General features: G+C 41.7%; 1 protein-coding gene across 22 annotated transcripts in view; it reads left to right on the forward strand.

Annotated features, from left to right (window-relative positions):
- Positions 1-372: 372 nt before the first annotated feature.
- The window catches only part of LOC148041158 (uncharacterized), a 76,557-nt gene continuing 62,243 nt past the window's right edge, over positions 373-14,686 (forward strand). For 13 of the 22 annotated variants that reach the window (XR_015690750.1, XR_015690746.1, XR_015690747.1 and 10 more), the window contains exons 1-3: positions 374-702; positions 1,663-1,842; positions 13,258-13,512. Coding sequence is in view for 13 of the 22 variants with exons in the window: in XM_087677170.1 (XP_087533296.1) it covers positions 13,384-13,512 (129 nt within the window). In the remaining 9 variants the exon portion in view is untranslated. Of the gene's footprint in view, positions 703-1,662; positions 1,843-13,257; positions 13,513-14,210; positions 14,373-14,686 lie in introns of those variants that run through there. The other 9 variants (XM_087677160.1, XM_087677166.1, XM_087677148.1 and 6 more) reach the window with 5 other exon arrangements.

Here is a 14,686-nt window from a genome sequence, read left to right on the forward strand (position 1 = left end):
TTGAATGGGGAATCTAGGTCACTCGGATGTAACAAACAGAATCTAAGGTACAAGGGCCAATGAGTTGATAGCCCCCACAAAAGAAAACTTTAGAGGGCCAAAAGATTGTCGCACATCCTTGGGGATGGTAAAATGGGTTTCATTGTGTGGTGCATTTTTTTTTTGAGATGCTGCTCCAATTGATGCGGATTGCTAGAACCTCAATTGATGCTAGCTTCAACAAGAGTGAAACAATCAATTTTTCGTGAGAACATATCGGTCCCTTTACCCTATATTCTTTTGGACGATGCTCCTTCACTTTTTTTGGGGGGGGGGGGGGGGTTCTGTGGTCATGTAAACCGGCCTCATGACAAATCCATTTCGAGACGACTCGAGAGTCGAGACTCGAGAGAAGTACCTATAAAAGGGTGGGGCCTACCCATTCATATCATAAAGTGCCGGGTAAAAGTACATCCAGGATTCAGGAACGCCGTCGTGCCGAGAAGGGCATCTTTCCACGATGATCATATTAAGGTACCTGATAAAGCGTTGTTCTAACTTGACAACTTAACATTCTCCATTCACCAGCTCGATACACAGACACAGAACGAGAGAGAGAGAGAGAGAGAGAGAGAGAGAGAGAGAACCAGCTCGCGGTTGCATGCACGGCGCGGCCATCGGAGACCTTCCGCGTCAGCCATCGCCAGACGAAGGGCATGACCGGTAAGATTCCTTTACCCCTCCTTGATTGAAAATGCTGCACAAGTCTCTCGCAGTATCTGCCTATGATGGCTCGTACCTCCCTCAAATGCCGTAGAACTTAGGTTTTTTATGGCAGGACGTAGTGGTTTAGCGCTTGCTTCCTCCTCTTGCGTCATGTGGGCATCTCTTCCTTCTGCATGAATATAATGCAGAATCTTTTGCTACTCCCAGCTCCGTGACGCTCTGGAAACCCTTCCAGGATGGGGAAAGACCCTAGCCGTGATCTTTTGTCTGTCATATACATTCAGCGTGCTGCTTTACATTGTTTGTTCTGTGTGTTCTCACACAACGTGTGTGTGCGTGCGCGTGTGCGCACGTGTGTGTGTGTGTGTGTGTGTGTGTGTGTGTGTGTGTGTGTGTGTGTGTGTGTGTGAGGTTGAAATGTTAGCTAGGCCAATGAGGGGTTGCGGATTGTCTCCCTTATGCGAGGATTGATAAAAATACCTTGACTTGACCAAGCCATTTTCAGCCTAAAATGTGTGAGAAACATAGTTGCCTGTTTAAGTTCGTCCTTCTTAGTCTTTTATCGAGGAAGCATGCTCAAATTTTTTGATGCAAGAGATTGGAAGGTCTATTGGCTGCAAATGCACTGCAGCAGCGTTGGTAACATACACAGACAAGCACGGAGATATTCACAGAGGACATATATGCACATTGAATTGCTCATGGGAACTAGAACCATTTAGGATGTAAACAAGTAGAGGGCATTGTAGATCCAGCTATCATGCTAAAGGATTGAGCAATGAGGTACATCTAGCTATTTGCCTGTCTTCTTTATGAATGTTCAGTGTTCTGACAAACACCAGTGTCATCAACATAACATAGCTGTCTTCTTTTGGCCATCTGAATATTGAATAAATGTAGCTTTCAGGCTGCTACTATGTTGTGGAGGATTATTAATGCTGTTAACGTGGATTGCAGAAACCATGTAAAATTACTTGCAATTGGAGTAGACTCTTTACCACGACAAAAGGAGTTTGCAAAAGGAAAAATTAGTAGCATGTACCTTGTGAAGCTGAAGTGGTATATGAAAATCACATTTGGTACAACTTTACTTTGACCTGTCCCAAACTAAACACAAAGTATCGTAGGAGTTATGAGGTAACAACAGCACCTTTTTTAAATTGTTACAAATAATTTTTCTTTTATATATCAAGGACCAAGCGTGTACGTAGGCAAAAATGCCCAAGCCCAAGTAAAACTTCAGCAGGTTCATGCTTGATTGAAGTAGATGTTGAAAGTTGAATCACCAATATCAGTTTATCTATTGGACTTGTCGGTACCTTAGTCTCAAGGTTAAGTGAGTTAGACCAATGATATATTGACTTAAGATATGAAATGTTAAATTTGTGAGAAAGAGAGAGCCCAATCCATTAGAAGCAAAGAAAGCAACTGCTGAATACACAATGAACTGAACAAGAAGACAAGAACACATGAACTCAAAGAATGAGAGGAATCCATATACCAAGTCATAAGAATGGATACAAACCACATGGGTTGTAGCAACCGTAGGAATGCTCCTAGTCTCCCTCTCTCCAACAAGATGCATGTGGTGTAGATGATATAGTGAGGAGAAAGAGCACATTAGTTGTATAGGTCATGAATAGAGCAAATAATGCAAGAGATTGGCCTAATGGAAAATATACTTTAAGTGTAGGTTGGCTAGGATGAAAAGGTCTATCCACAAGATAAATGCACCGCCCAATGCTGGCCACCATACCAACTAAGATGCCCATCAAATGCCCATAGAGACCAATGCATGAACCCATGATATGTACAATGCTAATATCCTCTCGTAGATCATGAACGACAAGTACAATGAAATGTAGAGTGATGAAGGACCCACCATAGTACATACGAGAATGACAATTAGATAGGACCATGGGTGCCCAAGCAGTGGATGGCCAAGCCACCACCATCAAGGGGCCCAAAAAAGACACTGATGTACAAATCCTTGTCCATGCAGAGAAGAAATAGCTGAATCTCAATGCTTGTCACAAAAAAACTCCGTCAAAAGCACAGCAAGGCCATGGATTCCTTGCCTTTGACCAAACCACCAAAGTGTCTCCTTATGTGCGAATAGACAAGGAGCAAAGACCGCACTCTATTTAATCTCCATCATGAACTTGAAAGGCCGCTGGCTCTAGGATTTCAACTTGTTTGACTTCATTGGTGTAAGTAGAGAGCCATGCTTAGGGTCCACCACACTTGCATGTGGATGAGGCATGCATGCTCCCCCACCATCCGCTCACACTCCCTCCATAGCATAGAGAGCCATGAGGGATGTCGACACCAATAGGGCTAGAAGATTAATTCTATGGTCATTGCAATCTTGGTGGCATGATCGAAATCTTAATCGAAATCTAAGGATGATGGAGAGTTGATAGAAACATGGCCCTTCACCTCATTGTGCTTTTGCAAAGTTGCTAGCTTTTTCATAGTCCTAGCAAAGATGCTTCTTCTTTCCATATAAGTACCATTGTCCCCTTTGTCAATGAGGATGTGAAATTTGAATGCTTTGTTTAGTGCTCACACTCCCTCCATAGCATAGAGAGCCATGAGGGATGTCAATACCAACAGGGCTAGAAGATTAACTCTATGGTCATTGCAATCTTGGCGGCATGATCGAAATCTTAATCGAAATCTAAGGATGATGAAGAGTTGATAGAAACATGGCCCTTCGCCTCATTGTGCTTTTGCAAAGTTGCTAGCTTCTTCACAGTCCTAGCAGAGATGCTCCTTCTTTCCATATAAGTACCACTGTCCCCTTTATCAACGAGGATGTGAAATTTGAATGCTTTGTTTAGTGTTTGATTAATTTAATAATCAAATGTGCAAATGTGAGATGCACATGTGATGTGCAAGCAAGTTCATAGTAGTAGGGCCAAGGACCCCAAAATATAAGCTAGTGCTAAAGGCAAAAGTTACAACAAGTTATGCTTGTTAGGTTCTAGGTGGCTACTGGTTTCAGATATTGGCCTAGAATACCTTAATTAGCCATAAGTATCTGTGGTGACACTAGAGACTTGCCATCAATTAACTAATTAATGCCTGTCTAAGGCTATGCAGAGCTTTGAGATACTCAGGGGCAAAATTGGCCCAGCCAATTTAGATTATTTTTTTGGGTATAGAAATAATTATTGAATTATTTTTTCGAAAGAATTTGATGGGTTGGATGATGCTAGAAATTCAGTTTACAAGGTTGCCACTTGGCAAAACTTGCCCATGCAAGTTTGGGAAAGCTGAATTGGGATTGAAGGGAGAAGGAAATCTCATTTTTGCATTTTGGAGCTATTGGGAAGAGGGGTTGGACAATTGCTGCTTGCTTTTGGGGCCATTTCCTAGCCAATGGAGACCATTTGGTGCGACTGCACACTCTTGACTCAGGAAAGTTGGCGATGGTGGCTGATACATTTTCTCTCGAAGATTATAGCCTGTGATGCTCCCTTAACTATTGGTGAATCCATTTGAGTTTGGAAAACCAAGCTAGTAGTTCAATTTCACCCAATCCTTGGAACAAATCTCTGAATTTCCTCTTTCTACATTATTCTCTCTTTTTCTCCAGCCATTTCCCAGCTTTGCTTCAACTTTCGGACATTTTCCTTGAGTTTATGTCATGGTCTGCCAATTTTTTGTGGATCTAGCCTATCTCTTGGTTATACAATCAATTTTGGAATTTATATTGAAGAAATACCACAAGGCGTGCCAGTTTTGGGGCCAATCAATGTCACCCGTCTCATGTGATTAGTGAAGTATTAATTTGGTCAATTGCTTATTGTAAATTGCTTGTGAATTAGGAAAATCACCACCTTTCAAACAAGGTAGGCTAGTTTCAAGTAGACTCAAACTGGATTGTTTGTGATTAGCCATAGAGGGTAATAGTTTGCATTGTTGATGGAGCTTGGTACATGAGTTGGAAGGTGTCCCGCAGGAGATGATTGCCAATAGAACTTCCTTTGAGATGCTTCAAAAAAGTGTCAAGTAAACTTTGGTATCATCTTTGTCCTAGTCTAGAATTGCTTCCCTTTGTCCCAACCAAAGGGAAGAGGAGAGGGTCATTGGGATGAGACTTAGAGCTTGAAACAACTATACATGAGTTGCTTGCACATAAACCGGGGCTCATCCTTGCACTCCAAGCTGTTGAGCTAAAATATGCATTACTTGCTGATTAGCCTCTTAAACAGCCCCAAAATACACTAAAAATGCTCTTTTAGAGTAAAACCCTAAAACGGGAAGTGGTTCAAGAGAGTTCAGTGGAAACCCTAAAACGGGGAGTGGTTCGAGAAAGTTTAGTGGACACCCTAATTTTTGGGGCGCCCTTCCACATCTATAAATAGATAGGCTGCCCCCATTCAACAAACATCCTTGTTTTGTAGGTTACGCTAGCCCACACACCCTCTACTGCTGTTGGTGCCCAATTTCTAGGCTGCAGCCCGCCTCCATCTGGTGTCCAGCCATCATCAACTGCAGCCACATCATCTTCAGCCTGTCCATTGCTGTAGGCGACAACTCTCAGCTGCTGGCGACTGCTCTAAACTGTCCCGGAGTTCGCCACTACTGGCTCTCCAAAGTCAGATGACGATCAGGTTACATTCTTCTTGAATAAGTTACTCACAAAATACTTCAATTTCATTCAACACATCATCTCCCAACCTCGATTGCCAACCTTCTACGAGTTTGAGTGCCAGTTCTTGCGTTACGCAAGACTGCATGATCAAGTCCACAAGAAATCCTCATCACAGTCTTATTCAGAGCAGAGGGGGTTGGTTGCCTCTTCTTTGGGAGGGAAAACCACCAGTGGCAAGAACTCGCTAGATGCAAAGGCAAGCCAATCAAAGGGTGACTCCTCTTTCTCAGATGGAACCAAAGAATCAAGACCTCTCTGGCAGCAACTTCCTAAGAAAAACCGGTTTTGCAAACACTGCCAAAGAGTAGGCCATGTGGACGAGGAGTGTCGCTCCAAGGTCCAAGGTCTTCCACCTAAAAAGCCTCAGCAGACCGCTGCGACTCCACAGTCCAGTGGAGCTACGCCTTCCGCTCTTGCTTCATCTGCTCCTTCAGTATCCGTTGTTGTTGTTGGACATGTGGCTTGAGTGCAGCCTCAACAGCCTATCTCTTTCACTACCTCTGAGGGACTGGTTGATTGGTTTGCAGGTTCCGATCCCGTTGCACTTCATGCATCTATCTCATCTTCCTTTCCACCTTGTCAAGCGTTCCCTTGGCAGAGCCTGCTACTGGATGTACGCGATGGTGGCCACCTTCTTAGACTAGCATGTCTCTAGGTCCTTTCGGATATCCTAGGTCAGTCTAGCATTCATTTTTCGTACTCTTAGAGTCGGGCCCATAGGATTTTTGTCTCTACATTTTAGGTCTTCCGCTGCATTTACTCACACACACATACACATTTGCATCTTTGCACTTGTTTCTTTAGTTAGCTTTTCATTTTAGTTTTGTTTTGTTTTTGGAGCATCTCACTATTGACCTCTGTGATTGCAGACTTTGATATTCTTTGCAGGTTTTGTTTTCAGTGTAGGGCTAATATGCAGGTTTGCCCAGTCCTACTTGGGCTGGAGACTTGGGATGCGCGCCGTTCCTTCATGGTTTCATCACCCTTGGAGTTTTGCTCTTCTACCAGCATGGAGGCTTCTCCTCCCGAGGCGGATCATGCAGCATCTCTCTTGATGCTATCATGGCGGTGACTTCTACCTAGCTCTTCCAGATGGGATGCTTCCTCCTCCTTTTCATTCCTTATGGTTCTCGGTACCACATGAAGACCGACATCAGGCTCCTCTTCCTTCTTTGGCATCTACATCCAGGTTGAGAGGGGGTTTCTACCCTTCTTGGTATTCTACAGGCTTCAGCACTTTGTCTTCGACATCGGCTTCTCTTCCTTGTTGTACCTTACCCTTTGCATTGCATGATTTTATCATCTTTGTACTAGGGCGCTTGGGCAAGTGAACACTTTCCCCATGAGGAACACTGTCCAAGTGGCACCTGCTGCATGAGCATTCTTCAGCACGTAGCATACTTTGCATCTCATTGTGCAGAGCACCACTTGAGCGGATCCTAAGCTGTTTCCACCGGCGACTGTTTTTACCACACCACCATGCTTCTTTATCACATGGATACCTCATCAACTACTTTTCCTCGTCATCGACACCCTGAGTGGATGGGTTAGCTTGTACTGTTTTGTGATGTGTTGGGTGTACCCTCCATACTCCCGTCTTCTGGGTCACTATTTCTCAATCGGCCGCATCCCATAAAATTTTCCACACTTATTCAAAAAAAAAAAAACACAACATACAAAAGTTCCATGTAGTTGCATCCACCTTTGTAGAGCTTGGTAGGCCATTGGGTAGCCGACGTGCACCCTTTGTCTGATGCCCTGTCCTCTCTGGGGTGACTACTTGGATTCCCTTGGTAAGATAACCATCGCCTCTGTAGTCTTGGTAGGCCATTGGGCAGCCGACGTGCACCCTTTGTCCGATGCCTTGGCTGCTTTGGGGTGGGATGCCTTGGGGTACATCAACCTCACAATGGTTGGCCTAACCTTTCGGCTCAGTTTTGGGCATGAGAGAGGGTGTTGAGCTAAAATATGCATTACTTGTTGATTAGCCTCTTAAACAGCCCCAAAACACACTAAAAATGCTCTTTTAGAGTAAAACCCTAAAACGGGGAGCGGTTCGAGAGAGTTTAGTGGAAACCCTAAAACGGGGAGTGGTTCGAGAAAGTTTAGTGGACACCCTAATTTTTGGGGCGCCCTTCCACATCTATAAATAGACAGGCTGCCCCCATTCAACAAACATCCTTGTTTTGCAGGTTACACCAGCCCACACATCCTCTGCTGCTGTTGGCACCCAATTTCCAGCCTGCAGCCCGCCTCCATCTGCTGTCCAGCCATCATCGACTGCAACCACATCATCTTCAGCCTGTCCATTGCTGTAGGCAACAGCTCTCAGCTGCTGGCGACTACTCCAAACTGTCCCGGACTGCTGTTCAGCCTGCTGTCCATCATCTCCAGGGTCAGCCAACCTGCGTTTTCAGCATTGCAGGCCTTGACACTCTCAGACACTGTTTCAGCCTGCTGTTTACAGCAGACTATGCAAAGTTTCCGGCCCCCGATCGGTGGTACACTGCTGCGTTTACCAGTTTCCAGCCTCCAGACTATTGCGTTTTGGTGACCAGCCTGCTGCCATTCACTATTCAGCACTCCTACACTCCGACTAGTGGTCACAGACTTGGGATCCGTCTTCGGTGGATGTCACACTCTGACATTGCTCTGCCCTTGAGCACACTGTACACTCTTACATTCATTTACAGCATTCATTCACTTTAGAGTTGTGTTCTCTCTCTCCCTCCTTCTATTTGTGTTTGAGTTTTTGTGTTTGAGTTTTGAGTTTTGCATTTAGGGTTTGAGTTTTGTCCCCTGTGTCTGTGTCTGTTTCTTTGTATTTCTGTCGTGGTCATACACTCTGTGTGTCCTTAGTGCAAACCCTAGCAGTCTTCTTAACACAAGCTAGGTAGTGAGGGCCTTTAAGCTTGTCATCATGGTTATCGTCTTTGAAAATGTGAAAGAAATCATATTGTGTGATGAAGCAATGTAGCAAATGAGGGAGGAAATGCTCAAAAAAAAAAAAAGCAAGCATGGAAGGATGGGATACATGATGGGATATGGACACACTTCACTCGATGAAAAGAAGACATTGAGGTATGTCTTTAGAATAGATATGGTAATCGAGAAGCAAAAAATGAAGTAGCCACCTTCAAAGTCTATTTATGTGCGATATCTAGAGGGAAAAGGTCGTGTTTACCTTTAATAGTTTGCTGCGCCTGATGCATGAGAATCAAGTCGTACTCCATCGATGAAATCTCAAAGGGTATGTAGACTCCATGATAATTCCCTCTACCAGTGTTGAAACCCCACTAGGCAAAGTGTAAAACCCACTTTTGCTTGGTTCTTGGCATAGCTCACCCTTGTTCGGTTCTTAATATAGGTGTTCAAAGTTATCCTCCCTTTGATAGTTCTTGTTTTTGATGATGAGATTTTCGATTGAGGGCCTAGGTTTCTTTAGAGAGTACCTAGCTTTGATACCATATAAAGATATACTAATCTACAGATAACAAATCCAATCATATGACAAAGTACAGATTGATAAAAGAACTCAATAGGGCTAGGTGAACTTAGAGACAATGAACATTGAAGATGAATGAATCATAATGAATAAATACAATGCTCAATGCAAAAAACACACAATGCAAGGTGAATATCAAACCTCAAAACTCCCATGTCTCTAGGATTGGGGTAGAGAGTATGAGCCAGAGCGTGTGTTGTACTCTTAACAGATCCCAAACGCAACACAGCCTCCAAATGTGTATGGCAGCAATAAACATAGATTTGGAGAGTTTGGATCAATGCTGGACATGATTGGGACAACTTGAATTGTGGGCAGCAGCTGAAAAGTGATTGGAACAAGTAGTGATGACAACAATTGGCCGCTGCAAAATGCAGCAGTATGCTGCCTCTGTGGATGATGATATCAGCACCAATGCAGCAAATGCAGGTAGTAAACCACCTAGCAGCAGCAAATGCAAAGTGTAGCAGTTCGTGTTAGATGGTGATGGCTAAAAACAGCAGCTAGCAGGCTGTAAACTGTTGCAAGGCAGCAAATGCAGGGTTTGGAGGGCTGTGGGCTGATCACCAGCTGATGAAGAAGGGTTGGATGTAGGTGCCTGCTGATGGACAACAACCTCAAACTGAGATGTCCTTTGGGAAGGGGTGTGGACAATAGAGGACAAGTGCCAATCTGCAAAACAGGGATGGATTGGACAGCCTATCTATTTATAGAAGAGCGTATCCTCTCAAATCAGTATTTGGCTTATGGACATAAACACTCTCTAGGACCACGCATCGTTTAATGAAACTTTAGTTAATTTACATGTTTTGGGGCTGTTTTGAAGAGCCAATCAATTTATAATGCATTTTTAGCTCAATAATAGGCACAATAGGAAAATGAGGCCAATGCCAAAGACAATGTTGAAACTTGTAAATACCAATGGAGGGTAGAAAACCTCCTCTTAACCATGGATGTGGATGCAAAAGGAGGAGGATTTGATGGCAGACACCCCTCAGACTGATGATGAAATTATGTAGTTTGATAATGAAGGTAGACCTGACACCTGTTAGTATGAATAGCCAAAAAAGAGTCAACTATTTGAAATGTAGAACATGCACATACTCCATCTCAAGAGAGGGCTCTTGTGCTAATCAAGTGGTGTAGGCAACCTCAAATCTCAACCTTGGGAGATGGCTCCAATGTTAGTCAAGAATTGCCAATTTAATAGTCCACCATGCAAATGAATCTAGGGGATGGACTCCCCAACCAGAACAGTAGGGGAAGAGTTAGTCACCAAGGCAGTCAAGATGTGCCCGTACTCCATCTCGAGAGATGGCTCAAATGCTAATCTAATACTCCCCAACTAGAAGAGCGGGGGAAGAGTCAACAACCGAGGCAATTGAGATGTGTCCATACTTGATCTTAAGAGATGGCTCCAATGTTGACCAAGTATTGTAGGTACAACTAGTAAGATAACAGTTTGTCTAACATGAAAACAAACAAACTAGTGGAATAGTAAATAATGTTAAATGATAAAAATATCTCAGCTGAAAGGAAAGAAAGACAGATGTCGAGATAAGAAAAAAGGATGCTTGATCTTGAGAGAGAAGACATTATCTTCATTTCTATGGTGATGAAGGCAATAGTCACCAAGGTAGGAGCCAAAAAACAAATCTTAAGCCCAATTAAAAGTGATAAATACATGCAAATTAGTCCCAAACTATAATACAAAACCTAGCATGAACAGATTAGAAAAGGAACGTACACACCAGATATTTCATATTGAGATGCTTTGGATACAATGTTGAGTGAAAAAGAAAGTTGAGTGAGTGTTAAACATATAGTGGAAGTACATGAAAGGTGACTAAGAGTGCAATGGAATAATTGAAAATCATTCCAGCTAAGAAATGCATTTCTTTCAGTTTGAAACTTACGAAATGTATCTTGAAGTATGAAACGTTTTTGAGAGTAAAAAACGTGGATATTTTTTTTGGGGTGAGTTGGAACCCGAAACATAGTTTTTTAAACAAAAACTGTTGGGTAATGTTCAACATGATGATGATGATGTGTAATGACTCGTGAGGTTCAAGATTTTGGATGAGAGATTGATTTTTTGGTGATTTTGTTTAGTTATTGGACTTTGTCAATCTAGTATCTATTCTTGTCTTGAGAGTTGATTATTATACGACTTTAGTCTCATTTATGAGTTATTTATGATATATTATGATTCATTCTTGATTATGGCATTTTGTCAGTTTGCTTTGAAATGAGAATCATGATGTTGCAACTTGACTTAGTCCATATTGTAGATAGGCTATTTACATCATTACATGTTTATTTCAATTTTCTTTGTATGATATATATGAATCATAATGTTTGAGTTCTAAACCATAGTACAGCTTGTCCAAAGACTAACTTTGACATAAGTGACAAGTCAATAATGGATCATGAATATGTAACGTATTATTCTCAATTGACTCTATTATCACTCAAGCTCAATTGGCCATTCTTTGTTTAAGAGAGTTCATAGAGGTTTAGAACCTCTTTCCCTAGTCAAAACTATTAAAAATCCCTATATAAAAAAACCCATGTTTCTTATTTTATCCCCTCTTGAAAGAAACTTACAAAACACGTTTCTAACTTTTCGTTCCTAAATGTTTCTAACGTTTCTGGCTGCTATGTTAAAAAGTAAAATACAGCTAAGCTCAAGGGAAATGGAGTCTTATCTAGCCTAGGATTCCTAAGAATGACCTAGAACGCCTAAGAAACTAGCCTAGTGGGAGGCAATGACCAAACCAATCAAAGATGCCATAGGCACTAACCAAGGAGTGTTGTCCTCCAAATCAAGACTAAAATGCCTCAATAGAGTGTCCGTTGGAGTGACTTGCGACAACACTAAAGGATATTAAGATGGAGTGGTTAATTTTGGCCTCAGATGAAATCAACCTTCCTCCTCGGATAGGGTGGTAAAACCTGATCAAGCACTTAATTACAACAATTAATAATTGAGCGCAAATTGAAATGCACACATTACCTTAACAATCTTGGACAATAGACACCTAGTTAGCCCTAGAATTGGCGTCCCTTTTGGTATTTCTTGATCTTTAATTGCTAATGGATAGTGTGCAAGTTGACATTCCACAATCTCCTTTGCTGATCCAAAAGCCCCTTGTTGTACATACAATCAGCAAGCAATTTGGGCCAATTGCCCCTCGATTTCACCTAGAACTTGCACCAATGGAACTACCAACTGGCCAAATATTGCCCCAATATGCTGGCGTGGCATTTGAGACTACTGCAATAGATGGATGTCTATGTCCCATAATATGCAAAGTCTATTCTGTTGCCTATTGATTGAGTAGGAGAAATCACTTGCCCTAGGGAAGCAGCCAATCTTGGAAGTTCTGTCCACATGTAATCAAGAAAGTTGATCTCATACCAAGCAATGCTGTCTTATCAAACTTTGATAATCCAAACAAGGAAGTACATGGACTTTTCCAAAAAGAGCAGAGAGATCTCTAATAATTTCTGCTGGTACATGGGTTCTATTAATTGGACTTCGTAAAAACCATGTGATGCAAAATACACACCTTCAATAAAGCATCATTTACATGAACTTTGTGCTTTCCAAAAAGAGTGGCGAGAGTTCTTAACAGTTTCTGCTTGTACATGGTTTCTATTAATTGGACTTTGGAAAAACCATGTGATGCAAAATACACACCTTCAATAAAACATTCTCCCAACAGTGACTTTATCCATTGGGCAACATTGTTTGTTGAAAGAAGTTTTCCAGGAAAGAAATTCTAAAGTGAGAGTGTACTAAGATTATTGTACTTAATCCACCTGAAATAAATGATTTGCTCAGCTGCACTATAGCAACACTCTTCGTGCAGGGAGTATATGGAGTCCTCATATGCTCTCAAACTAGGAGCAAAACAAGGTAACACATGTATCTACATCCTTAGCACTTCCTGTCTGGGTAGGGATATCTTGTAATCCTACTGCAAATTTGTGAGATTCTTGCATATCAAGTGAGGAAAGGAGGCCTGCTGCTACAGGCTTTGGGGCAAGAGAAATTTAGAAGTTTGCAAGCTTTTGTAGTTGAATGTAATGCATGTGTCAATGACAACTGAGATGGACATTAGGAGAAGGGAGAACATCTCTTGCAGGCTGAGAAAATGCATAGGATTGTAGTTTGGACCTGGTGGGAAAGTGCTGCGTTAATGATCATGATGTGGCTGCATATTTACTTTGTGTCTTATAATGATTAGGAATGATAAACTGTGTGTTACCATTCACATAGCCAATGGGCTGACTAAGTTAATATACTGTTCTCTACTTGAAATTTTGAAGCCTATTCCTCAAGATGATGTAGTTAACATCTCTTTTCTCTGAAATTCAGGAATATGCTGCTGATGGATACACTTTTATCATGGGGATTTGTAATGAAAAAGTTGTCTCTACAAGTAGGACGAACCAGGTGCAGCTGAAAAATGTGTTCTTTTCTGACACAAGTCTGTAAAGAGAGATGGCTTCTGCAGATTCTGCAATCTCAAATGATGTTGCCAAGAAAGAGTTTGAGACTGCTTGTGGCACTTTACTGGAGTTGGGTTTTTCCAAAACTCGTGTTAAGCAAGTCCTGAAGGAATTACTGTCCGTACGTTGGTTTTTCTTTGCCTCATCAATGTTTTTGAATTTACAATGTGCTTATTCAACTTTTTGAAGCTAAGCAAGATAATATGTCAATTTCCCATTCCTGGTGGCAGTTTATGTGATCATGAAAAAAAGGGTTAATCGTTAATGAAGTTTCTACCTCATAGCTTATTAAGTAAATTAAAGAGTTGATCTAGTTATTGCTTCAAATGTAAATGCTGGCATTGAGTACAGGTTCAGAATTTTACCATGAGTGGATAGTTACTTTGAGTGAGTTTGAAAGGCTGATGAATTTCAGCAAGAATTTCCTCCCATAAGTAAACCTTTTCGCTTAGATGCTTAAATGTAATTTATGTGTTAACCCCCTTTTGAAATGAATTGGGCATTGATACCTGTCACATCCTTGCTTGAGATTTGCTTTTCCTCCTACTGGTTTGGAGCTTGTCAAAAACTTGTGAAATTTGCTATTATCTGGCAAAGACATACCACTGGGTGGTATGTTGTAGACAAGAATTTAAAATCTGTTTCCAAATGTAGACATAAATGATCAGTGGGCTTACATCTGTTATGTTGCTAGTAGAAGAGTTTCTGAATGATTTTAATTTACTATTGAGCGTACTTCCATACCTCATGCTCACCCTAGTTCCATAAGAAAGTATGCACAGTCTAATCACACTTTCCTCTCTGAGTTGACGGTTGCAGATACCAGTAGTAACTGCACTTTTCTCATAAGTGGTACCACAAGCTGCAGAAATCAACTTACTGTATTATATATGGGCAACAGCACACCCCGAGGCTGCAACCTTGTGAAAGCCCTTTGTGACCTTGGTATTCTCAAGGCTAATCCTTTTATGGACCTACAAGGTGCTAAGCTTACTGATGCATAAACTAAGTGAAATCACTAGAAAGTGAAATTTGCTCCACAAGGGGTGCCAGTTATAGAAAAGAGATTGCTCATGTTAAATTTAATTCAGACCCTAGGTATCCAAGGTTTCTTAGATCCAATTGAGCATAAGCAGAGAAACTTTATTGATGTAGAAGTATTCTATGCTAGATCCTATTGACAGCACAATGAGCCATGGCTAGTGATGGATAGAGGAAGCTAAGTGATTTGCAAGAAAATAGCTTCATAAAAAGTGTCAGAGACAGCAAGAACAACTTTGTCCATTGTATCTGTA

This window comes from Lygodium microphyllum, chromosome 1, assembly GCF_053477565.2.
Source record: "Lygodium microphyllum isolate KBCC chromosome 1, Lygodium_microphyllum_v1.1.10, whole genome shotgun sequence".
NCBI lineage: Eukaryota > Viridiplantae > Streptophyta > Polypodiopsida > Schizaeales > Lygodiaceae > Lygodium > Lygodium microphyllum.